This window comes from Hemitrygon akajei, chromosome 10 (assembly GCF_048418815.1).
Source record: "Hemitrygon akajei chromosome 10, sHemAka1.3, whole genome shotgun sequence".
NCBI classification, from domain to species: domain Eukaryota; kingdom Metazoa; phylum Chordata; class Chondrichthyes; order Myliobatiformes; family Dasyatidae; genus Hemitrygon; species Hemitrygon akajei.
In genome coordinates this window covers 159801840-159829048 of record NC_133133.1, presented here as the reverse complement: position 1 = coordinate 159829048, position 27209 = coordinate 159801840, and the positions used below count along the sequence as shown (strand labels likewise).

The 27209-nt window shown below is 38.5% G+C and overlaps 1 protein-coding gene across 1 annotated transcript in view; it reads left to right on the top strand.

The window, feature by feature from the left end:
- ankrd26 (ankyrin repeat domain containing 26) overlaps nt 1-27209 on the top strand; it is a 131197-nt gene that overhangs the window by 51709 nt on the left and 52279 nt on the right. Inside the window, exons 15-21 of the mRNA XM_073059530.1 lie at nt 1062-1146; nt 5678-5743; nt 6320-6393; nt 9319-10254; nt 12679-12806; nt 14792-14935; nt 18752-18779. Of these exons, the coding sequence (XP_072915631.1) occupies nt 1062-1146; nt 5678-5743; nt 6320-6393; nt 9319-10254; nt 12679-12806; nt 14792-14935; nt 18752-18779 (1461 nt within the window). The remainder of the gene's footprint in view (nt 1-1061; nt 1147-5677; nt 5744-6319; nt 6394-9318; nt 10255-12678; nt 12807-14791; nt 14936-18751; nt 18780-27209) is intronic.

Here is a 27209-nt window from a genome sequence, read left to right as displayed (position 1 = left end):
GAATAGGGCATTTGTAGGTTGATTCAAGGAAAAATGTTAAGCCTAGGCTTATGAAAGAAAATGAAGGATTGGGAGTGAGATAGACAGTATACATAATTTGAAAGGAAGAAACAAAATGTAGTTAGACAAGATGGGAGAAAAGCCTTGCCCAGAAAGGGCAGAAGTGACACAATTAATAGTTCCACATTCTGTAGCCTAAGTTAAAATGAATCCAGTCAATCATGTTGAAAATCAATTAATGAACTACGGCAAAATGCTAAATTATTCACTGGTGTCAAGTTAAAGAGGTAAAACAAATTGTTTATTTTTGTTGGAGTAAGTAAGAAAGGTTCTGTCAAAGGGTCTGCTAATTCATTCAAAAGGGGATTGTAAGAAAAGGCAGGTTACATTTTAAATTAATTGTGTTCTTAATGGTTCTAATCATCTAAAGAAACATTCCAAATCATTGACAGCTATGACAGGTGGCAAAGCTAATGATACAGTTGTTAGAAGGCTTCTACCCAACCCATCTCGTTACATTATTTGTGCGATGCTGCTACCTATGGACTTGATACTAGGCTTGAGGTTTGGTTACACGGGAATACAGGTGATGAGTGTAAGAAACCAGGCCACAGTAAAGAAAAAAAATGCAGGTTACTGTACACTGCTCAGCAACTGGTGTATTTTGGAAGTTGTTTAACATTATAATACTGCTAAAAATTAATGCAGTTCCATTCTCTGGTTCTTTATTGTTTACAAAGCGCACTATTTAAAAACTTATTGAAACAGTATTCAGTGGGCTTGCTCAGTTTTCAAGCCATTTATTATATTTTATTGCAGTCTCTCTGAGGAAACTTGCAAATATGGGACTAGTTGATTTGTTCAATTATCCCTTTCTCATCGGAGGAAGACAAGTTTTTCATCATAGAACCGCAGTTCAAAATCTACTTGCTACTATGGCACAGCATGTTAAGGTTATATCACTGTGGTTACATGATCAATTGAAATATTTTCAATTGTATAATGTTTTGTTTAAATTTTATAGATGAGAAATTACATCAAACCTTTTTTTCTAATTTTAGTCCATCTCGGAAGGCTCAAGGGACAAATCTGTTGCTTCATCTGGTATCCTGGGCCGAAGGAATATTAAGATGAACCAGAATGAAGGTAATTGTATTTGTTTTTTCTCTTTTAAAAAAACTATTAATGCGATCAACTTTTCTCAAAATTGAATAGAATTTTTAAACTATAATGCTAAAATTCATAGTTTAAAGGTCACTGTAATTCGGAGCATGTGCATTAGGATATCAGAGAATTGGTCATAGATTATGATCAGACTGACTCAGAGTTTTGGCAGATGCTGGAAATCTTGAGGATCACACACAAAATTCTGCAGGAACTCAGCAGGTCTGGCAACATCTATGGAGGAAATGAATAATCAATGTTTCAGGTCGAAAGCCTCATCAAGACTGGAAAGAAAGAGGGCAAAAGCCACAATAAAAAGGTGGGAGAGGAATGAGCACAAGCTGGCAGGTCCTGACGAAGGGACTCGGCCCGAAACATCGACAGTGCTTCTCCTCATAGATGCTGCCTGGCCTGCTGTGTTCCACCAGCATTTTGTGTGTGTTGTTTGAATTTCCAGCATCTGCAGATTTCCTCGTGTTTGCTGGCAGGTAGTAGTTAAGTTCAGGTGAGAGTGGGAAGACGGGTGGGGAAGGGGTGAAAAGGAATGGTGTGAGTAGCTAGAAGGTGATGGGTGAAAGGTGCAAAGGACTGAAGAAGAATTTTGATTGGAGAGAATGGTTAGACCATGGAATAAAGGGAAGGAAGTAGGGAACCAGAGGGAGGTGATGGACAGGTCTTGATGATTTCTTTGTTTAGCATAAATGAGATGAACAGAAACAGCTGATAATATTTGAGCTAATGAAGTTGTCATCTACATAAATATGACAGTGTATTCTCGTGTTTGTGTTGTCCTCGCCTACCACCCCACTAGCCTCCGCGTCCAGCACATACTTCCCCAATACTTACGCCACCTCCAACGGGATCCCACCGCCAAACACATCTTTCCCTCCCCCTACATTCTGCTTTCTATGTGACACCCTTGTCCACTCGTCCCTCTCCACTGATCTCCTTCCTGGTACTTATCCTTGCAAGTGGAACAAGTGCTACACCTGCGAGTCTGTTGGAGTCATCTACTGTATCTGGTGCTCCCATTGTGGCCTCCTGTTTATCGGTGAGACCTGACGTAGATTGGGAGATCGCTTCACCAAGCATCTTTCCTCCTTCCACCAGAGAAAGCAGGATCTCCCGGTGGCCAGCCATGTCAATTCTACTTCCATTCCCATTCAGTCTATGGCCTTCATAGAGGAAGTTAGATATGGCCCTTGTGGCTAAAGGGATCAGAGGGTATGGAGAGAAAGCAGGTACAGGGTTCTGAGTTGGATGATCAGCCATGATCATACTGAATGGCGGTGCAGGCTTGAAGGGCCGAATGGCCACCTCCTGCACCTATTTTCTATGTTTCTATGTTTACTGCCAAGATGAGGCCATACTCAGGATGGAGGACCAATGCCTAATATTCAGCCTGGGTAGCCTCCAACCTGATGGCATGAACCAATCCATTTCTCCATTTCTGTTTCCCTCCCTTACCATGTCTCTTTACCTGCCCATCCCTACCCTCTGATGCTCCTCCCACTTCCCTTTCTTCCAGGTCTTCTACCTTTCCTATAAGATCCTCCCCTTCTCCAGCCCTTTATCTCTTTGACCAATCAACTCCCCAGCTCTTTATTTCACCTTACCCCTCACCTACCATCTTGTATTTTTCTTCCTCTCCGCACCTCCCCCCACACCCTACCTTCTTACTGTGACTTTTCCCCTTCCTTTCCAGTTCTAAAGAAGGGTGTCGGCCCAAAACATCAATCTTTTACTCTTCCTTAGTTGCTGCCTGGTCTGCTGGGTTCCTCCAGCATTCTGTGTGTGTTGCTTTGGATTTCCCGCATCTGCAGATTTTCTCATGTTCATGTCAAAAAAATTACTTTGGCAGTCTTTATATATTCTCAGCAGGTCATAAAGCAAATGACAGCAATTTATTTCTGAATGTATTTACAGGATAAGGAAATGGTGTAAACACTAGGACATCTGCAGATGCTGGAAATTCAAGCAACACACACAGTATGCTGGTGGAACGCAGCAGGTCAGGCAGCATCTATAGGGAGAAGCACTGTCAACGTTTCAGGCCGAGACCCTTCGTCAGGATGGACGAAGGATCTCGGCCCGAAACATCAACAGTGCTTCTCACTATAGATGCTGCCTGGCCTGCTGTGTTCCACCAAGGAAATGGTGTACCTAGTTTGAAAATAGAAAAGAGCAACCAATTAATTTAGCTATTTGTTAGCTAAAGGTTAGCAGGTGTAACCCAGTATAAGAGAACTTCCAATTCTTTGCAAAATTCCATGGAATCCTTTGAATTAATTTGATTGAACTTTGGATCAAACTGTCAATTAAATGGCAGCATCTTCAATTTTGTATAAACTCTTTCAATGTAAAATGGAGTAAAACTTGTTAGTTAAGGATTAAACATAGAGTTTTTATGGTTCATTTTGGCATTATGTAATTTCCAAGCTGAAATACGGCAGCAACTTGTTTTTGAATTAAATAGGAAGTTAGTTTAGTTTTCAGTGAATCAGCCGAGCCTTCTGACTCGGCTTGTAATTTGAAAATACAAGCGTTCTTTAACAAGGAGGTGTGCATTGGACAGTACTTCATTTGGTAGCTGGAGAGTTGAATTCCAGTCTTTCCTAATTTGGTTTTCATGTGGCATAGAATTAAATCTCGGCAACTAATTTGATTTTTAACAGAGGCATAAGTATATACGTAGTTTGTTTGTGTGTATGTGTGTGTGTGTACACGTGTACAATAAAAATACACAATATAAAAGTGCAAACCTTATTTATTCATCTGTACACATTACTTTCCATTAGAACATAAGAGGGTACTGCAGATGCTCGAAATCTCGAGCAATACACACAGTGTGCTGGAGGTCAGCAGGTCAGGCAGCATACGTAGATGGGAATAAATGTTGACGTTTTGGGCTGAGGCCCTTCATCAGGTCTGGAAAGGAAGGGGGAAGAAGTCAAAGTAGGAAGGTGGGGTAGAGGTGGAAGAAGTATAAGGTGGCAGGTGTTAGATGAAACATGGAGAGGGGAAGGGAATGAAGTAAAGAGCTGTGAAGTTGATGGGTGAAAGAGATAAAGGACTGGAGAAGGGGGAATCTAGCAGGAGAGGACAGAAGACCCTGGAAGAACAGGAAGGAGGAGGAGCACCAGAGAGAGGTGATGAGCAGGTAAGAAGAGAAGTTGTGAGAGGAAAATAAGAACGGGGAATGACGATGGAGAGGAGGGGGAGTAATTAATGGAGGTTCAAGAAATCAGTGTTCACGCCATCAGGTTGGAGGCTACCCAGACAGAATATAAGTTTGCTCCTTTACCCTAAGTGTGATCTTATCGTGATAGTAGAGGAGGCTATGGACTAACATATATTGGAATAGGAATGGGAAGTAGAATTGGAATGCGTGGTCATGGGGAAATTCTGCTTTTTGTGGCAGGCAGAGTGAAAGTGCTGCAACGAAGCAGTCTTCCAATTTACGCCAGGTCTCACCAATATACAGGTGGGTGCACCGGATACAGTAGATGACCGCAGCAGGCTCGCAGAAGTGTTGCCCCACCTGAAAGGACTGTTTAGGGCCCTGAATGGTGGTGAGGGACAAGGTGTAGGGGCAGGTGTGGCAATTGATCCACTTACAAGTATAAGTGCCAGGCGGATGATTAGCGGGGAGGGACGAGTGGTCGAGGGAGTTGCATAGAGAGCAATCCCTGCAGAAAGTGGGGAGAGGGAAAGATATGTTTGGTGATGGGATCCTATTGGAGATGGCAGAGGTTACAGAGAATTATGTGCTGGATGCAGAGGCTTGTTGGATGGTAGGTGAGGACAGGAGGAATCCTATCCTGGTGTGGCAGTGGGAGGATAGGATAAGGGCAAATGTGCATGAGATGGAAGAGATGCGGGTGAAGGCAGCGTTGATGGTGGAGAAAGAGAAGCTTTCTTTGAAGAAGGTTCTTCTTGTCCTCACCAACCATCCCATAAGCCTCCACATCAGCAACGTCTTGTATTCCGTCTGGGTAGACTCCAACCTGATGGCAAGAATATCAATTTCACAAGCTTCCAGTAATTACCTCCTCCCTCATCATTCCCATTCCTGTTTCCCTCACCGCCTTCTCTTCTTACATGCCCATCACCACCTCTGAGTTTTGCTCCCCCTTCCTTTCTTCAATGGTCTTCTGTCCTGTCCTGTGAGATTCCCTCTTCTCCTGCCTGTATATCTTCCACCAATCAACTCCCCAGCTCTTTACTTCACCTTCTTCCTCTCTCATGGTTTCACCTGTCACTTGCCACCTTGTACTTCTTTCTCCCATCCCCCACCACATTACTCTGACTTCTGCCTTTTCTAGTCCTGGTGGTCTCAGCCTGAAGCATTGACTGTTTATTCTCATCCATAGATGCTACCTGACCTGCTAAGCTCCCCCAGCACTTTGTGTGTGCTGAACATAAATTTATAATTCCTGATTGAATAACTGAATGCATCAATATGTTTCAATGGTTATATTTTGACAATAAAATTTGTTCTTTTTATATACAGTAGATGACTCAAACTGGGACTCTGAAAGTGCTTCTGTCAAAACGCCAAAAATGAACCACCAAACTGGTACGTTTATTCCATCACAACCATTTTTTACTCCACTCCGAACAGTATTTATTCTTAAACTCAAACCTGCACGTTATTTATTATCGATTTTCGTATGGTTAATTTTTCATCACAATTACTCAGTCACAGAACATTGTGTATTACTGAATTGAGAAGATCTTGAATAGATTCTAGGTCTGTATATTTATCAAACAATGATAGAATTTTTAAAGAGCATTGATGTCTGAAGCAGTATTAAAACTGTACTTGCAACACACACAAAATGCTGGAGGAACTCAGCAGGCCTGGCAGCCAACATTTCAGGCCTAAATCCTTCATCAGGAATTAATTCAAAACTGTGTACTTGGAGTACATGGAACTATAGACCGGACTAAAATATTGTTTCCTTAACATAATTAAGTATAAAATGCTTGGCAGTAATGGCTGAACGATAATATGGCTTGTCCTAGAAGCTGTCTCATTGACTCTGTGCACCTCCCCTAGAGTATCTGCAGTCTGTGGTAGGAATAAATAGGCAAAGATTTTAAAAGTGTACTGTTTTACTATTGATGTAACAATCTTTAAATATGTCTGCAGTTTCCCAAGGGGAGACGTCTCCAACTGAGGATGGAGGTAATGAAAATAGAAAGAATTATGAAGGGAAAAATGAGGTGAGATACTAATGTATATGTGTTGAATTTGATTGTGTATTTTAAAATAAAAGTCTTTAAAAATACACACACAACAAAACGCTAATTTTGCTTAATATTCATTTTCGTCTGTGGGCTTTGCCAGCAAGGCTGTTGTTTATTTTGTATCGCTAAATGCCCTCTAAAAAGATGGTGGTAAGCTGTCACCTTGAACTGCTGCAGTTCTTCTCATGAAGTTATTTCCACAGTGCTGTTGATATTCCAGGATTTAACCAACAGGTAAAAGAGCTCTATGCCTTGATTTAGAGGTGTATCTGCAAGTATTCTCTTGCACCCGCTGCCCTTGTCCTCAATTGGTGTGATCAAGTTTCTACAAAGATGATATCTGCATGAGTGATATAAGTAGCCTGCATGATTTATTTTGCAGTTGCACCAGAGGTGAAGAATATATTTGTCTGGGGTGGTTGATGGAGTTCAAATTAAGCAGTCCATTTTTTTCTGATTGCATTGAGCTTCTTGGGAGTTGTCAATGCTGCACTGTTTCAAGCAGGTGGAAAGTATGTTATCAAATTCCTGATCTGTGCCTTGTAGGTGAATGGCCTAGGAATATCAGGAGGTGAAAATCAAAAGCTGGATTTACTGATGTAGTTACTGTATTTATGTGACTGGTGCAGTTAATTTTCTGCACAATGGGGTGACTTTGTGGTGTTGATGGTGAGTGGCTTATGATAGCAAGGCCATTTAACATCAAGGATAGATTCTTGCTTGTAACTATTTGTCAGCCCATGCCTAAATGTCAAAATTTTGGTGTGTGCAGACTTGGATTGCTCCAGTAGCTGAGGAGCTGTGAAATAATCTGAACCTTATGCAGTTATCAGCCAGTTGAGCTGATGATATTGCCTTGAACTCCTTCAGTGAAGTTCTGTGGTTGGAATGATTGATCTCTGGCAACCACAGTCCTTATCCTTTGTGTGAGTTCTGTCTTGATTTATGTGTTTTCCCTCCAGTGTCCAATGACTTCTGTGTCATTAGTTGTCTTGATGTCAAGGGAAGTCACTGTACCTCATCTCTGGAATTTAGCTATTTGGTTCATATTTGGACTGCATGAAATTTTTGGAGAACAAGTGCAATTTTAGAGCTTTTTGATTATAGCATCTGTCAGTTTTCAAAATTAATTCAAGTTTAATTGTTATTCAATCATGCATGAATACTCAATACAGCCAAATGAGACAGCATCCATCACTTTTCATAGTAAACAGTAAACTGCATACAAATTTAGCTGGATTGTATTTTTTTTTTGTGAGTGGGATGTATATCTGAGCAATTTTCCACATTGCTAGAAACAAGTGTACGATGCAACAACTTGGCGAGGTGTCATTTGTTCTGGAGTGCAGATCATTCAGTATTGTAGCTGGGAATTTGTCAGATTTTTTACTGTATCTACTGCTCTCAGCTATTTCTTGATTTCATGTAGAAGAAGTCAAAGTAACTGGAGACCATCTTCTGTGATAATGATGATAATGAACACTGGAGTAGACTGAGATATTTTGATAGTGATTGACAGTGGTTGACAGATGCAGTTTAATTTTAATTACAAACGTAATTTGCATTTCAATAATCACAACTTATGTAAAAGGTTCTTATGGCAGTTTTGACCAAATCTTTATTTTCATTTCCCAATGAATAAAAACTTAGTTATAAAGCTCGATGTTCAGTAAAATCAAATCAAATTCAAGTTTAATTATCATTCAAGTATACATCAATACAACCAAATAAAACAGCGTTCCTCTGGGGCCAAGGTGTCAAACATGCACGGCACAAGGCGCATAGCAATCCAAGATAGCGAACACACAAACAGTCATGCAAAAAAATTATATATAGCCCAAGTCCCTGAGTGATGAAGTTCCCGGCAGTTCGCAGGCAATGCTGTTTGTCATTCCAGCAATCGAACACTGGAGGCAGCACTGAAAGGAAAGGCCAGCCTTTCTTTAATATCTCCCTGAAACAGTCCACTATCCCTGCAGGCTTCAAGTCCGTCACCATCACTCTGGTGCCCAAGAAAGCCACAGTAACTGAGACAGCTCAGAATTAAGTGTATTTCAGGAGTTTGGTGTCAGGCATGCAAGTAATGTGGCCTGTCTAATGCAATTACTGATTCTAATTAAGCCAGCTTACTGGAGATGATGCCCTGGGAGACACTTCTGATTATGATTTGCCTATCCTCCAAATTGATTTTCAGATTTGGTGTTGACACAATCTTTCTCATGCCATTTTGTAGATACAATGTTACAAAAGTAATTCTGGTCAGCACTTGCCTAACATTATAATATTTATAAACACAAGGGATTATGCAGATGCTGGAAACCTTGAGCGGCACACACAAAATGCTGGAGGAATTCAGTAAGTTGGACAGCATCTGTGTAAGTAAAGAAATAGTGAACATTTTGGACTGTGACCCTCCATCAGGATGGAAAAGAAGGGGGGCAGAAGGTTGAGGAGTACAAGCTAGCAGGCGATACATGAGAGACCACGTGAGGAGAAGGTGGGTGGTTGGGGGACGGGAATGAAGTGAGAAGTTCGGAGGTACCAAAATGAGACATTATCTGTTTATTCCCTTCCAGAGATACTGCCTGATTTAGAGTTCCTCCAACATTTTCTGTGTAGTATTAAAGTACTCATACCTGTCTGTGTCCACAAGTACTCCCTTTCTGACTTAAGGTCAGAAAAAGGCTTTGTTGTAAATTAATATGCAGCTATATATTTTATTTCTACTTAAGTATTTAGTCAGCTTTTGTTATTATGATCCTGACCTCTCTTTACCTGTTTCATATGCTTTCGGAAGGATATACATATTTTGAAAATGGCCAATATCAATGGCAAAGTGGCAATAAAATGTCTACAATCTGAAAATGAAACTTGTAAACATGTTTTGTTTTTTTACACAAGAAAGCAGAGGAAATGGACCTGAATGAGGAGCCCAATATGACCAATAGTGACAGCACTGCTGAGATGGTGCGGGTAGAGGAGAATCAAAGAAAGACCATGAATGGACAATATGTCAAAGTCCAGACAAAAGAGGACACAAAAACATTACATTGGAGAATTGTAACAGCTGAGCTGGAACAAAGGATCCAAGAAATTTGGCGCAATAAAAATGACACTCCGGAATATGCAGAAGATTATTCTGGAAGCTGCTCAAGTAGTGAATGTAATGAAGATATTGCAATTACTCCTTTTGGAAATAACAAAATTACTGCTTTAGAGGAAGAATTAGAAGAAGAGAGCATAAATAGTGACGATGACCATGATGTGCTTGATCTTCTTAATGAGCCAGAAGAAGCAGCAGGTTTTACTGTGGAGCCAAGAGATGATCAGCAAACACTCAAAATATGCAAGTCCAAGCCAGCGGAAAATAATGGTGATAACAGATTGGCACACACTTGTGTACTTGAGGAAAAACAGGAGTTAAACTGGGAAGCAGTTAAGGAATGTATTGTAAAGAAAGAAGGAAATAATGATGCTGGTTACCTTTCTAACAATGACAGTGATTTTCATAAAGTAGAATCTAGGACTGATAACAATGGACCTTCTGTTAAAAAATCTGCTTCATTCGGAGAAGCTTCTACAGAATTGGTAGACTTTTCATCTATCAGAAATGAAAGTCTGATATCCAACTGTTTCCCCAATCCTGACGCAAGACGTTTTGAATCACCAGATTTGAAACACTGTCCAAAAACTGTCCATCTGCCCTCTGTGGTGGCTGCTAAATCTTACTTGGATGAAGAATTAGAGGAAGAAGAACAACATTTTAAGAATGAAGTAGGAATGCTGAAAGTAGAGTTTCTGGCTTTGGAGAAAAAAAAAGTACAGCTGGAGAAAGAGGTAGAAATTTCCCTAAAAATCCTCCATGATGTGTATAAATTTTGCCTAAGTAATTTTGCCGCATTTCAACTACTTTGAAAAGTAGTGTGCAAATAACTAGATTTGCCCATTACGTATTAGTATTTAATGCATATTTTGGGATTTGTTTCCTCGGTTGCCTTCAGGTAGGATAAAAATACATTTTTCCTACCTGAAAACAATTGATGCAACAAATACAAGTTTTGAATATTTAGGCAAATTACTGATCATCTACATCGAACTGAATTATAAATTATTGGATCCTGATATTTTTGATCCAAGTTTCATCAGAAATCACAAATAAAGCATAGCGCTAGTTGCATACAATCGTTATTTAAATGTTACTCGATCAATGTAGATGAAAGAAGTATAGAGAGAGAGAGAAAGAGAGGGAACTAAGGCAGTGTGTCTTCTTATCCAAGACTCCTGATAAGAATAAATTCCATTGCTTCAATTAACCAATAAGATAGCCCCTATTTAAGTAATGTGATACCCTCCACTGAAACTGTTTCAAAAAAGATATGAGAACCTTCAATCACTAAAAAACACACTGAACAATTACATGTCTATAAATAATTATATAAAAATGTAAACAAGCATAAGAACATTAAACTACAAGGAAAATGACCATTATACATTCCAATTCAACAAAATGGAAGTTGGCAAAAAGACAAAATATGATATGGTGTTTGCTTCTCAACCGCTTTTAGATAATTTTGTTAGTTTCTTTTGAGACAATCCAATGCATTTTAGCCATTCCAGAGCTAAAAATGGTGTTGCCGATAGTTAAATATATTGTTTTACCAAAATAACATGAACTGTATGCTTCATCCACTAAGATTACAATAAGATAACTTGATTGTTCATTCTCAGAAAATACTAGGAAATATTTTGCCAATACAGACTACACGATGCATATCACTTAAATTAACTCAATTTACCTAATGAGCTCATCCTTTTAAGTAATGTAAGTTTGATATGAAAATGAACTTCAATAAGAAATTGTTTCTTGAAGAAGAAATTTGGCAAAGCATGTTTTAACTTCACTATCCTGATTAGTTTTAATAAGCCAAAATTCCAAAAAGTTTTAAAATTGATTCATTTTGCATTGAATACAATTAATGATAGTTTCCACATCTCTATCAGGTAGAGAATTCCAAAGACACTCCATCCAAAGACACACATGCAACACAATGTAACACATAATCTAGCAGAGAGAAAAAAATAAAATAAAAATAATAATGATAAACAAGAAAATTAATTACAATATACATATATTGAATAAATTTTTTAAAGTGCAGAAGCAGAATACTGTATATGTAAAAAAAAAAGTGAGGTAGTGTCCAAATATTCAATACCCATTTAGGAATCAGATGGCAGAGGGGAAGAAGCTGTTCCTGAATCGCTGATTGTGTGCCTTCAGGCTTCTGTACCTCCTACCTCATGGTAACAGTGAGGAAGAAGGCATGTCAGATAAGATTTCCCCTTAAGGAAACCATGTTGTCTTTGGCCTATTTTATCATGTGCCTCCAAGAAACCAAAATCTGATCCCTTATAATAGACTCCAACATCTTCCCAAACACTGCAGTAAGGCTACCTGGCTTATAGCTTCCTTTCTTCTGCCTCTCTCCCTTAAACCCACACGGTTCGCAGGGAGAACTTATAAACTCCTTACAGACAGTTCTGAAGCTGAACTCTGGAACGCCCCGAGTTGTAATTGCTTTGCACTAACTGCTATGCTATCATGGCACCCTTCCTTCCTTAAGTGAGGAGATCAAAAGTGTTTGCTGTATATTAGTTATGGCCACACCAAAATCCAGGACAGTTTCAGCAAAATCTACCTACTTTTGTACTCTATCTTCCTCACTATTAATTCATGTGTATTTTTCTTTCTTTTTTTGTGTGTGTGTTTTGTACATTTTGAATCCTTTTTGTGCACATTACATGCTACTTATGTTTATAGTTGCAGCCATCTAGCAATTTAATTACTGTTTCATGAAATAAATGTTAATTCCTATTTTTGTTTAATCCTTCGTCGGGATAAATAGCAGAATGCACAGAAGCATTTCTATTAGAGTTATGACTGCCGTTTGGTTTATGTACATACTGTAGAAATGTTCTCAACCTGACAGCCTTCAAATTATTATAATACAGTTAAAGGTTTTAATGTACTCGACAGAGGTGATGTAGAAAAAGGTTGAGGGCTAAAGACCGAAGAAAGTAAAAAGTTTATTTTAATGAGTATTTTGTTGATGAGTCATCTTTGTCGATTTCATTTACATTAAAATTATGGATCTGCTACTTGAGATCACAATTGCAATTGCACTTTTATTGATGTTTTAATGGTTGATATTAGGTTTCTGAATATGATTCTGATAATCATTAAACTTTATTTTATATTTTCAGGTTATAGTAGCAAAAGAAAATATGCAGCAACATAAAGTAACACCCTACTTTATGACGGGTATGCACAAGGTTGCACCAGCAGAACCCATTCTAAACAAAGGCAAAACAGAAGGGCCTCTTTTAGAAGGGTAAGCGAATTTCTGTATATGCTTTGATTGCCTTAGTAGCTATATCTGGAGGTTTTGTTGCATAAAAAAGGATAACTAAAGCTAATTGATTAACTATTGAAATTAATGCTTTAAACATACCTCTGAAATTTTTCTCTACAGATTCTGTACAATTTATGTATGATTGTAGAGTTTTTTTTAAAAAAAATGGATTCACCAGGAAGACAGATTTGCATGAAATGCATATTTCATTTATATAGTAAATTTGCACTACATTAATATAATGCGATTTATGACAAAGATGGTGCTTAATGTTGCATGTTAAAATGATCTTACAAATTGGAAATTTATATTGTGCTGTTGAAGTTAACTCTGTATATTTGCATGCAATTTTAAAGTAATTTATGCCATTGTCCAGTTTAGACATGGATTTTGGATTGAAAGGATGAATGTTTCAGGTTTTTAGTTGGTATAATAAGGCAGTTTCATGGGACTGGTGACTGAGACAAAAGACACTGATTATGTATAAGCATATCAATAATTTATTTAAATGGCAGGTGTTACTCTTATACCCCTGAGGAGCCTGGAACCGGAAATTTGTGTGCCTTGGCAATAGGAAAGAGTCACGGCAACTTCTAAGTAGGCCAATCAATCACTGACACGGTGAAAGCAGCTTTCAACTGGCAAATAAGCCAACTCCCACATGACAGATTTCTGGATGCTTTTATAAATATTAAATAATTAGATTGAGATCACTTGTGGAGAAACATTACTGCTTATAAATGAGGAAAAATATGGAATTCAAAAAAGATACATTCTGGAACAATACCAAACAAAGTAGTTTATAGTTTTATATTTGATCTTGGCAAAGTAAGGTTAATATTGCTAGAGATTTTTTCCAAACACAATTGTCACCTTCAAGTTCTCTCATCACCTTTATCTGTATTTAGAAGAAAGTTCATACACAAGGCCAGAATGTGTCCCAAACCCATACATTTTACTAGTCACCACTATAATTTGACATATTTCTGCCAAGTATATTCCTGAAAATGATCAGGCAACAGTCATAATTTTGTATCCAGCTCTGTGAATATATCATCATGTGCATTAAGGTTATTCTAATAACTTTCCTAGCAGCTAGAAAATATTTTAAATGTAGAATTTCTTTAGTATGTGTCAGTTTTTATTTCTCAATTAATCAGATATGTATGCTTCCTATTGAGTTATTTTCAATTGCTTTCTCTCTCTTTTATTTGGTTACCCTGAATTCTGTCTTCTACACTGTTAAAATATATCCTTCATGAATGACTGAAGAGTAGAGGGGTGGAAGGAATATTTTCTGCAAGATTATACTGCCATGACACTTACCTATATTTCTTAGTAATATAATCATCATTAATAGAAGATTTCAAATGTATACTTATCACTTCTTTGAAATGTCCTAATACCTGCTCTCAATTCTTTGCACCACTTACTAATGTGGCTGGATCCAGACTTCCAGGCTTCATCTTACAGTCCACGACTGGGATATTAAAATATATTTATCCAGCATCCTTCACTTCATGCACTTTCTGAAGATTATATATAATTGTTTCAGAGAACTGAAATCTTGCAAATCTTATAGTAAATGAAACATTTCTATTTGTGCATAATGTCCATGATAAGCAGAATTAAATTTTTAATTAGGAAATAGAAATTTTATGCTATAAATGAGGGAGAATCCATTTAATAAACTTCAGAGTTTGCATAGTTATTAATAACTTACATTTTTGTTTTGGATCAAACTGTAGTTATAGCACTTTATTGTTTCAAATGTAACTCTTCAAATAATGACTAATATTCATATACATGGTGCACCACCCCACAAAATTCAGACTGCTGGGACCACATAAAAGTATTCTCAGTGTGTTGAAAATATAAATTACAAACTGTGCTTCCTGTTCTGTCCCTGCTATCCAAGAACATCTACTTGAGTATGTTTGTGAGATAAATATTTTCATTTAAAGGAGTAACTTGGGCTCAAATGAGGAGAAATATGAAAATCAACATAATCAAGAGAGGCCAATCAAACAACATCATTTATCTGCAATGAATACCTTATCTGCCTTTGAAGATAGTTCTGCAAGTGAGATATCCCTAGATGAAGAGAAGTAAGTACTTTATTATTTATATTTTAAACATGAGTACTCAAAATTGAACATTCATTGCTGGAATTTCTGTTTTGGAAAATGTTATCACTTTATATTTATTACAACTTTTGTACAAAAATGAATGATGGTGAACAAGAGAAAATCTGCAGATGGTGGAAATCTGAGCAACACACACAAAATGCTGGAGGAACTCAGCAGGCTAGTCAGCATCTATGGAAAAAAGCACAGTTGAGGTTTCGGGCTGAAACCCTTCTGCAGGACTGGAGAAAAAAAAGCTGACGAGTAGATTTGAAAGATGGAGGAGGGCAGAGAGAAACACCAGGCAACAGGTGAAACTTGGAGAGTGAGGGATCTCTTACAGCTACCTGGACTATACCTCGTCCAACCCTGCTACTTGTAAAAACGCCATCCACTTCTCAATTTCTCCATCTCCGCCGCATCTGCTCTCAGGATGAGGCTTTTCATTCTGGAATGAAAGAGATGTCCTCCTTTTTCAAAGAAGGGGGCTTCCCTTCTTCCACCATCACCACTGCCCTCAACCACATCTCTTCCATTTCACGCATGTCTGTTCTTTGCTTCATCCCTCCCCCCTCCAAGTTTCACCTATTGTTGGTGTTTATCTCTCCCTTCCCCCCATCTTTCCAAACTACTCCTCAACTTTTTATCTCCAGTCCTGCGGAAGGGTTTCAGCTTGAAAGGTCAACTGTTTTTTTCCATGGATGTTGCCTGGCCTGCTGAGTTCCTCCAGCATTTTGTGTGTGTTGCTTGAATGATGGCAAAAATGCCTTCATGTGCAAATCTTAGAATCCTGTTTACTGTGTAATAACATGGTTTAAGAAAAATATGAATAATACCTTTTCTAGTTGTTAATTCTATTTAACGAAAAAGAGGATTTTACAGTATCAGAAAAAATGGATGTAGAAAAACATTGTCCAAAGTTATTTCAAAACTTGGAAGGAAACAAAAGAAACTTGTTAAACTGCAGGGGAGTTGGAAAGGCAGAGTCACTGACATAAAAGGAACTGAGCATGTGGATAGGCTGTAAATAATGTTTCTAGTCAGTAAGTGGAAGTAGAGAGTAAGAGCATAAAAGAACGTGGGTAGAAGAATGTAGGAGTTGCAAATGATAGTGTGGGAAGACATGCCTGGCATGGCCTCTACTCTCATGGGAGAAAAACAAGTAAGCTAATATCATACTTCGATGACTGATATTCAGTTACTTGAAGTTGTTGAATTCAAATTGGGACATCAAAGGCTGCAACATGCTCAGACTGAGGACGAAGTATTTTAAACATACTTTTAAAACAAGCTTTAATTGGGCCTCATTGTAATAGTACTGGAATCCACAGAACTCCAGTTGGAGTGGAGGTTCCAGAATTGTTACATTAGTAAATATAACAGCCTTTGAAGGGATATCAAGAAGGATGCAGATCAACCATTTTCACCTTAGTAGCGGGAGCCTTTTAGAAACAATAATCAGGGAAAAATAACATCCAAATGATCTCGCTTTCGACCATGATACCTATTGAAGTTAATCCCAGTTGCTTACATTGGGCCCAAGTGCCTCTCTCCTGTTCCTATCCAAATGCCCTATAATGTCTCTCATAATCTTATCAACTTCTGAGGTCACTTTTCGACTTCTATACTCCAGTGAGAATAAACCTTGCCAATCCAATCTCTGTTTGAAAGCTAAAGCCTCCATTTCTGGCAACATCTTGATTAATTACTTCTGCAGTCTTTCCAGTGCTATCACATACTTTATGCAGTGAGTGTTGCTTTTTAAGATTCTGATACAACTGATTTATTTTCTTGCTCCAAATCCAATGTACATTGTTGTTGTGATTTAATGTATATGTGAAACCTGTCAAAGAATATAACATACAACATAGTATTTATTATGTAATAAATATAAATTGAAAATGCTGATCCAATTACCAAACACATTGGTATCAAGTTCCATAGAAATTATAACTTTATGACAGATGCTTCTTTTTCACTAATTATGTATACAATTTATATTACTTGTTTGCATTTAAACCTAATATTGAGAGTATATACAAGATGGTTCAGAACAGGAAAACTGTTTTCTGCAAAACATGTTCTCTTTTGAAGTGGAAGTTATAGACTAATTTTCCTTTTAATTCCTGTTCATTTTTGGGGGAGAATTTTGTTACAAAAATTGATTTCCTGCACAATATTCCACCACATCATGTGCTTTATAAAGCATTTCCTCGTATTTTTTCTCCAGAAGTTATAGTAATTAAATTCCCTGTGACACCAGAAGAGTTATTTTCCAGTTGTTTCTGGTGCAGGTGAACTGGTTATTGATGAAATGATATGCAATGCTGTTCAAATGTTGATATTAGCACAAATTTAATTTTGCCATTAATTGGATAATTTATTAATAATTGAATAGGAAAAAATGCATGGAATAACATGAGATTGTTGAGCAGAATTTCATGCACAAGTGCAAGAAATGGCAGCATTCGCATGAACTTACGTTGTATGGTTAAAGTAGCCAAACTTCTGAAGTACTAGAGAAATGGATGGTGAAGAGTAACCAATGGAAGTTTATTAGAAGGAGAGGAACTTGAGGTATTTTCAGAGAATTGTCAGCTGAAAGAATTGCCTCCAGTGTTGGGATAAAGAAAGTAGATTTTCCTCCTATGCATAATGCATGGAAGGTGGAAGAACTATGAAAAGTTTATGATAGGGAAGGGTGACAATAGCATGAAGATACTTCAATATAAGGAGCATATCTTAAATTTGATCCGCTGAGGAGAAAAGTGTGGGTGACAGCTATGCTAGCAATCAACATTTTTGTTTAAATTCATTTGGGATGGATTTTTAAAACACTTGTCATTTAAGATTGGGTCAACACTAAAACAGTTAACAGTTGTATGTATATCAGCAATGAGTGTGAGTGGCTTGCTGCTGGCTATAAGCTCCGATCATAGTTATATACATTAAAGACAGACATTTAAGACTGATAAGTTTATATGTTCAGCACATTTTTGATATCTATTGATAAGTCAAATAACATTTTGAATTGATTCTTGGAACAAATAATTATTGATTAAAACCCATAACTAAACTTTCATTATATTAAATGAAATAAAAATGATTTAAGTTTGCCATTCAATGCTCTCCCTTAAGCACCTGCACTTCCAGCTCTAATTCATTAGCTGGATCCATTTGGTCTTTTTGACCACTCATCATTTCTGTTTAATGTGGCCTAACTTTGTCTCCTGTGCTTCTCTGGGACTCTTTCTCTCTGATCAAATACTTGACGTACTTAGTTATATAGTTAATCATTTAAACAAGATTTTAATTTTGTTTTTGAGCCATTCTCTAATACAGGTGTGTTCTGTTGTATTAATGTATTATAGTAATTTATATGATTTGTTGTTTGATAGAACTAGAGTTGCGTTATACAGTTATTAATCTAGCTGTATATTATTTCAATGCCATAGGTTAAACTTGTAAAGAAGTTGCACATTTCAAGTAATGAAAATATATAAAGCTTCTCGTGATTGGCATTTCTGAAATAAATTAATTTTGATAATTTTCTTTAAATTGAATGAATATCCTATGGAGGAACCAAAGTTTAATAATTTTAAAATATGGGATTTCACATTCAAGTCTCTAGAAAGACATTTTTAAACTCATAATCTCTTGATTCAGGCAAGAGTGCTACCATCTGGATGTTCCTGATTCATTTTGGGATAAACTAGCTTGAAATATTATTTAGCAAAATGTTTTCTATCACTACCAACATAATATTCATTATTGTTTCTGTTTCAATTTCTTTTTCAGAGCTTGCAAACCCTCTTCAAATGAAATGGTAATTTTTTTTAAATTGAAGTTTATACTTAGTTTAAAGTTGAGGAAACTTAAGAATTAGTTGTTTCACAAGCAATTAGAATTATGTATTTATACTGTAGCCAGCAAACTGAAAATCGTATTTCTCATTGGGGTAGGGGCTGATTTCAACAAATGAAGCGGGGGTGGGGGGAGGTGATGTTGCAAACAACATCCAATATATGGGAGCATTTAAAGATAAGGTAGTAAGAGTTCAGGGCAGCATAAGAGTAAGAAGCAAAGGTATAGGATCAAGGAACCTTGGTTAGCAAAGGACATTGAAGGTTTTGATCTTTTTAATAAAAGGAAGTATACATAAAGACGTTCAATATTGAGTCAGTGCTTTGAGGTTGATGGAGATATATGAGGTAACTTAAGAAAGAAGTTAGGAAAGCAAAAAGAGGGTATAAGATGGCCTTGGTGGGCAGATTAAGGAGCAAGCCAAACCATTTTATAAATATATTAGAAGGAAGGGAAAGGGCAACACTCTTCAGGGTTGAAAGGGAATCAGGAGATGTAAGCAGGATTCTGAGTTAATACTCTTCATCAGTGTCCACCAAGGAAAAGGATGTGCGAGATGGAGAGATAAATGGGATGTTCCAGAAAATCAGTGTACATGTATCAGGGAATGTTAAGAGATAATACCACACATTAAGGAGGACAGATCCCTAGGGCCTTTTAGGATCTATCCAAGGGTAATGTAAGAAGCAAAGGATGAGATTGTTGAGACTATAATGGAGATTCTTTTCCATCCTGGCCATGGATGAGGTACCTTAAAACTGGATGATAGCTAATATAATTCCCTTATTCAAAAAGTAGTGAAGATGAGCCAGAAAAAGCATAGCCTGCTAAACTTTGCATCAACATTAGAGAACAAAATTACTGGCCTAAACTCTCGGAGACTGGATTCATGTTCACTTGGAAAGGTAGTGAATAATTAGTGGAGGGGAAATCCTATCTCACAAATCTGCTGGAATGTTTTTGAGGATGTAATTAAGAAAATTGCCTTCGCAGGGTAATAAGTAGGGATTGCATGTTTTTTGACAAAGTCCATCATGGTAGGCTGGTCCAGAAGATTAGGGTACATGAGATCCAAATTATTTTGGCAAACTAGATTAAAAATTTGTTTGTTAATGGCGGTAGAGGTTAATGGTCAAGAGGTGTTTTCTTAATGGAAGTCACCACAGGGATGAGTGCTTATGGCTATTATTTGTCATATATCTCAAAACTGTTTGGTTGAGAATGTATCAGTAATTTTGCTGATGACACTGAGGTTGGTGGAGTAATAGCAAAAAAGGTTGTGAAAGGATGTACAGGGACATAGATAAATTGGATGTCAGGTGAATTGGTGGCAATTGAAATTTAATCCAGACAAATGTGAGGTACTGCACTTTGGAGCGTCAAGTACGTATACAAAACATATACAACGAAGTTGTAGCAACTTTAGGAGTGTTGATATGCAGAGGAACCTTGGTTGTGTACATAATCTATTCAAAATGGTGGTAGGTGGATAAGGAAGTAAAGAAGACATTAGCCACGCTTGCTTTCATAAAACATTGACTATTAGAGTTGGGTTGTTGTGTTTCAGCTGTAGAAATCATTAGTTATGCTGTATTTGGTTGCCAGACTACAGGAAAAATCCAGTAGCATTGGAGCATATGCAGAAGAGATTTGCTATTAGATTATCTAGAAGGGAAGGCTGGAGTTGCAAGAGACAGGGGTTGGGTTGGGATTATTCTCATTGGCACGTCAGAGACTAAGGGGTGACCTTCTAGACATTTATAAAATTGAAGAGCATGGATAGGTTAGGTTTTTTCCCCTCTAGGGCAAAAAAGTCTAAATTAGGAATTACAGATGAGAAGGAAGATATTTAAAGAAGTTCAGATTGGCATGTTTATTCACATAGAGCATGATGGTTAAAATACCAGAAGAAGTGACAGAGACAGACACAATTACAACACTTAATAGGCATTTGGACAGTTAGTTAGATGGGAAAGGAGCTGATGAATAAGGTTAACGTACATGAATGGGTTAGCATAGATTGGCATTGTAATTGTCTTGGGCTGAAAGGCCTGCTTCTGTGCTGTACATTTCCGAGTATTGAATCTCATACTCACACTCCTGAAGTTGCAATTATATTTAATATTTTGTTTTCATAAAAATTCATCTATGGGAAGAAAAAGTTTGTTCAAAAACTCAAAAGGCTTTGGTGGAAAAACTATTTGGTGTAGTTTTTTTAAAGTATTTTCAGACACTGTTTTGAAGGCCCCCTGATTGTCACAGTTGTCCCTTTACTCGAAGCACTAAAATAGCTTTATACACTTGTTTCTATTTTGTGGAACTGTAATTGAAACATCCAACATCCACATCTGTGAAAGGTTGCATAAGCATGCAGACTGACAGACAATCAAGATGGCTCAAGGACTGAGGAATAATAATGTACAGGATTTGGATTTCTGCTCTGGGAGTGCCAGTAAAGGGATACCCTTTGATCGCAAAGACAGCAATGGAAGGAACCCTCCTTTACCTTTTACCCTGCAGCAGTTTATCCTACTCTATGTAGTCTCATGTCTTTCTCACTTCTTCCCACCAAACCAGTGTCAAGCAAGATGCTCTGGATTGAGCTTCATAAAACATACAAACTTTGTAGAATAGTACAGCACATTACAGGCCCTTCGGCCCACAATGTTATGCCGACCCTCAAACGCTGCCTCCCATATAACCCCCCACCTTAAATTCCTCCATATACCTGTCCAGTAGTCTCTTAAACTTCACTAGTGTATCTGCCTCCACCACTGACTCAAGCAGTGCATTCCACGCACCAACCACTCTCTGAGTGAAAAACCTTCCTCTAATATCCCCCTTGAACTTCCCTCCCCTTACCTTAAAGCCATGTCCTCTTGTACTGAGCAGTGGTGCCCTGGGGAAGAGGCGCTGGCTGTCCACTCTGTCTATTCCTCTTAATATCTTGTACACCTCTATCATATCTCCTCTCATCCTCCTCTCCAAAGAGTAAAGCCCTAGCTCCCTTAATCTCTGATCATAATCCATACTCTCTAAACCAGGCAGCATCCTGGTAAATCTCCTCTGTACCTTTTCCAATGCTTCCACATCCTACCTATAGTGAGGCAACCAGAACTGGACAAGGTACTCCAAGTGTGGCCTAACTAGAGTTTTATAGAGCTGCATCATTACATCGCGTCTCTTAAACTCTATCCCCCGACTTATGAAAGCTAATACCTCATAAGCTTTCTTAACTACCCTATCTACCTGTGAAGCAACTTTCAGGGATCTGTGGACATGTACCCCCAGATCCCTCTGCTCCACCACACTACCAAGTATCCTGCCATTTACTTTGTACTCTGCCTTGGAGTTTGTCCTTCCAAAGTGTACCACCTCACACTTCTCTGGGTTGAACTCCATCTGCCATTTCTCAGCCCACTTCTGCATCCTATCAATGTCTCTCTGCAATCTTTGACAATCCTCTAAACTATCTACAGCACCACCAACCTTTGTGTCGTCTGTAAACTTGCCAACCCACCCTTCTACCACCACATCCAGGTCGTTAATAAAGATCACAAAAAGTAGAGGTCCCAGAACAGATCCTTGTGAGATACCACTAGTCACAGCCCTCCAATCTGAATGTACTCAGCTAGACAAAATTTACTATTTTCATTTTCTAGGTGAAGTTCGGAAAAAATCAACAATAAACAGTTCTAAAATTTTTATGGTGTTCTAGGACACCAGAATTCTAGGGTCCCTTGTCTCTCAAAATCCCCCTTCAAAATTTCAGCATCATTTGAAAATTGAATCCTGGGCATTTCTTAGTGTAAAGAAATTAAAAGAAACTGAAAATCCCAGCAATTCATAAAGTAATGCAGAAATTGAACAGGCCCTTACACCAATCTCATCTACTGTATGCTGAGTATTGCTGCTATATGGAAAGCTTGGAGCTGGACTGCTATCTACTAAAAACCTCTTTAAGTTGTTTGCCGATGTAAGTCATTTCAATAGTTACGTAATAATTCTTGGAGCTGCAGCATTTTTTAAAATTATACTGACATTTTTAAGACTTCAAGTTTTACCAATGATAGGGCAATGGAAATAAGGGTGAGCGCAAGAGATCACTGAAGTAAATAGAATTCTTGGAGGCTTATACATTGGAAAGAGCCTAGAGATAGGATCAAGAAAAGCCTTAGAAGCTTTTTTTGAATGAGTAGAATTGCATATTTAACAATTCTAAATACATTAATTATATATAACTGTACAGATGAACTTGGTTGGTTGGTACACAAATGTGCCACAGAATAATAATTCAACAATGTGTATGAGTTGGTGTTCATTTGTCTTCTACCTTTCTCTTGCTACTCTCAAGACACCAGTCCCTCCAAGTTGGCCACATCAGAGTCATGAGTTCATATTTCTTGAGTGCCAGACTTCTTTGGGCCAGAATACCTCTCTGCAAATATTGCCCTAGCATATTTTATGACCATCTGAACTATTATTTAAGGTCTTGGTTTAAATTCTTGCATGACAGATGGCACCATTGTTCTATACAAAAATGTTCCGACGGCACCATTGTTCTATACTAAAATGTTTCTGACGGGACGGTTTACACCTGAACTGGAGCGGTACTAACATTTTTGCAGGAAAGTTTGCTAGTTCTTCTCGGGGGGGTTTAAACTAAATTTGCAGGGGGCAGGGATCCAGAATGCGAGAGAGGATAGCGAGATGAAGAATAAAGGACAGGTGGGGACTACACAGTTCTGGAATATTAAGTGTGTAGTAGAGAAAGGTGAGGCGGAACAAGTGATAAGGAGGACTCGTGCAGAAGGATGGTCTGACGGAACATGGAGTTAAATGTGCAGAAAGAATAAGTAAATTTAGGAAGGACAACAAAATTCAAGGGGCGTATAGCCCGATGGGAGTTTGGGGAGCTGGGTTAAGCACAATAGGCAGTGATTTAAACAGAGAGAGGAGAAATGGGCTAAAAATTCTATATCTGAATGCACGAAGTGTCAGAAATAAGGCGGATGAGCTTGAAGCTCAGGTGCGAATGGGTAACTATAATGTTGTTGGGATAACGGAGACATGGCTGCAGGGAGATCAGACCTGGGAAATGAATGTACAAGGGTATACGTGCTATCGTAGGGACAGAAATGTGGGCAGAGGGGGTGGGGTGGCCGTGTTGGTGAGGAATGAGATTCAGTCCTTTGCAAGGGGGGACATAGGATCAGGAGAAGTAGAGTCTGTGTGGATAGAACTGAGGAACAGTAAGGGCAAAAAGACCCTAATGGGTGTTGTCTACAGGCCACCAAACAGTAGCATGGATATTGGGTGCAAGTTGAATAGGGAGTTAATATTGGCATGTGGCAAGGTAATGTCGCAGTAGTTATGGGGGATTTCAACATGCAGGTGAACTGGGAGAATCAGGTTGGTGCTGGACCCCAGGATAGGGAGTTTGTAGAGTGCCTACGGGATGCATTCTTGGAACAGCTTGTACGAGAGCCGACCAGGGATAAGGCTATTCTGCAATTAGTCTTGTGTAGTGAACAGGATTTGATAAGCAATCTTGAAGTAAAGGAGCCATTAGGAGGTAGTGACCATAATATGATAAGTTTTTATCTGCAATTTGAGAAGGATAAGGACAGCTCGGAGGTGTCAGTGTTGCAGATGAACAGGGGAAACTATGGAGCCATGAGGGAGGAGCTGGCCAAAGTTGACTGGACGGATAATCCTAGCAGAAAAGACAGTGGAACAGCAATGGCAGGTATTCTTGGGAATAATGCACAAGGTGCAAAATCAGTTCATCCCCCGGAGAAGGAAGGATTCAAAGGGGGGAAAGGGGCCACAGTGGTTGACAAAGGAAGTCAGAGATTGCATAGCATTAAAAAAAAAAGGAAATATGACAGAGCTAAGGTGAGTGGGAGGACAGATGATTGGGAAATTTTTAAGGAACAACAGAACTTAACTAAAAAGGCAATACGGGGAGAAAAAATGAGGTACGAACGCAAGCTAGCCAGGAATATAAAGGAGGATAGCAAAAGCTTTTTTAGGTATGTGAAGAGAAAGAAGATAGTTAAGAACAATGTTGGGCCCTTGAAGAATGAATTGGGTGAAATTGTTAAGGGAAACAGAGAAATGGCAGAAGAATTTAATAAGTACTTTAGATCTGTCTTCACTAGGGAAGACACAAGCAATCTCCCAGATGTATGGATGGGCCAAGGTCATAGGGTAACATAGGAAATGAAACAGATTGACATTAGGAAGGAAACGGTGATGAGTAGACTGATGGGACTGAAGGCTGACAAATCCCCAGGTCCAGATGGTCTGCATCCTAGGGTACTAAAGGAGGTGGCCCTGGAAATTGCGGATGCATTGGTAATCATTTTCCAATGTTCCTTAGATTCAGGATCAGTTCCTGAGGATTGGAGAATGGCTAATGTTATCCCACTTTTTAAGAAAGAAGGGAGGGAGAAAACAATCGTCCTGTCAGCCTAACATCAGTAGTGGGGAAGATGCTAGAGTCCATTATTAAAGATGAAATAGTGGCATATTTAGATAGCAGTGATAGGATTGAGCCGAGCCAGGGCAAATCATGCTTAACAAATCTATTGGAGTTTTTCGAGGATGTAACCTGGAAGTTAGACAAGGGAGATCCAGTGGATGTAGTGTACCTCGATTTTCAGAAGGCATTTGATAAGGTCCCACATAGGAGATTGGTGGGTAAAATCAGAGCTCATGGCATTGGGGGGAAGTTATTGACATGGATAGAAAACTGGTTGGCAGATAGAAAGCAAAGGGTAGCAGTGAATGGGTGTTTCTCAGAATTGCAGGTGGTGACTAGTGGGGTGCCACAGGGCTCGGTATTGGGACCACAGCTGTTTACGATTTACATCAACGATTTAGATGAAGGCATTGAGAATAACATCAGCAAGTTTGCTGATAATACTAAGCTGGGTGGCAGTGTGACATATGATGAGGATGTTAGGAGAATTCAGGGTGACTTGGATAGGCTGGGTGAGTGGGCAGATACTTGGCAGATGATGTTTAATCTGAATAAGTGTGAGGTTATCCACTTTGGGAGTAAGAACAGGAAGGCAGATTATTATCTGAATGGTGTAGAGTTAGGTAAGGGAGAAATACAAAGAGATCTAGGAGTCCTTGTTCATCAGTCACTGAAGGTGAATGAGCAAGTGCAGCAGGCAGTGAAGAAGGCTAATGGAATGTTGGCCTTTATTACAAAGGGAATTGAGTACAAGAGCAAGGAAATCCTTTTGCATCTGTACAGGGCCCTGGTGTGACCACACCTGGAGTATTGTGTACAGTTTTGGTCTCCAGGGTTAAGGAAGGACATCCTGGCTATAGAGGAAGTGCAGCGTAGATTCACAAGGTTAATTCCTGGGATGTCCGGACTGTCTTACACAGAGAGGTTAGAGAGACTGGGCTTGTACAAGCTGGAATTAAGGAGATTGAGAGGGGATCTGATTGCAACATATAAGATTATTAAGGGATTGGACAAGATTGAGGCAGGAAATATGTTCCAGATGCTGGGAGAGTCCAGTACCAGAGAGCATGGTTTGAGAATAAGGGGTAGGTCATTTAGGACAGAGTTAAGGAAAAACTTCTTCTCCCAGAGAGTTGTGGGGGTCTGGAATGCACTGCCTCGGAAGGCAGTGGAGGCCAATTCTCTGGATGCTTTCAAGAAGGAGCTAGATCAGTATCTTATGGATAGGGGAATCAAGGAATGCGGGGACAAGGCAGGAACCGGGTATTGATAGTAGATGATCAGCCATGATCTCAGAATCGCGGTGCAATCTCGAAGGGCCGAATGGTCTAATTCTGCACCTATTGTCTATTGTTCACTGACATGAGTGCGCAAGAACTTGGGTGCATCATAAACAATTAACCAATTGGCTGTGGTGTCCAAAACCAAGCTGTCATGTTTAACAACTTGTATTGGGTAATAGTAGTTAATAAGACCTTGTTGAAATATTAATTCCTCCATTAAGTTTTTTCCATTTCTTGGTTTATTTGTTGAAGAGAATTATTTATTGATTAATGAGCTTTGGTCTTAAGTGTGCACGAAGTGATATTTTTCATCAGAATTAATTTTAGATGTAAACAATCTCCAGGTAGTTTGAGGTATTAATATGACAATGTTAGAAATAATAGTTGGTTTATTTGTCCCATCATCCACTTATTTAGGCTTGTATTAGCATAATCTTTTTAGCATTTAATCATATAGTGGATGAATTATAGTGCTATGCTTGTAAATCAGGAGGTGCCTAAAGCTTATGAAAGTATTTTCTCATGTCATTGAATGGATTGACCCAAGTTATAATGTATTTGTCCGTTGCTCTTCAGATACCACACAAGTAAATTTTATTCAAACTTTTACTATACCTCTTTT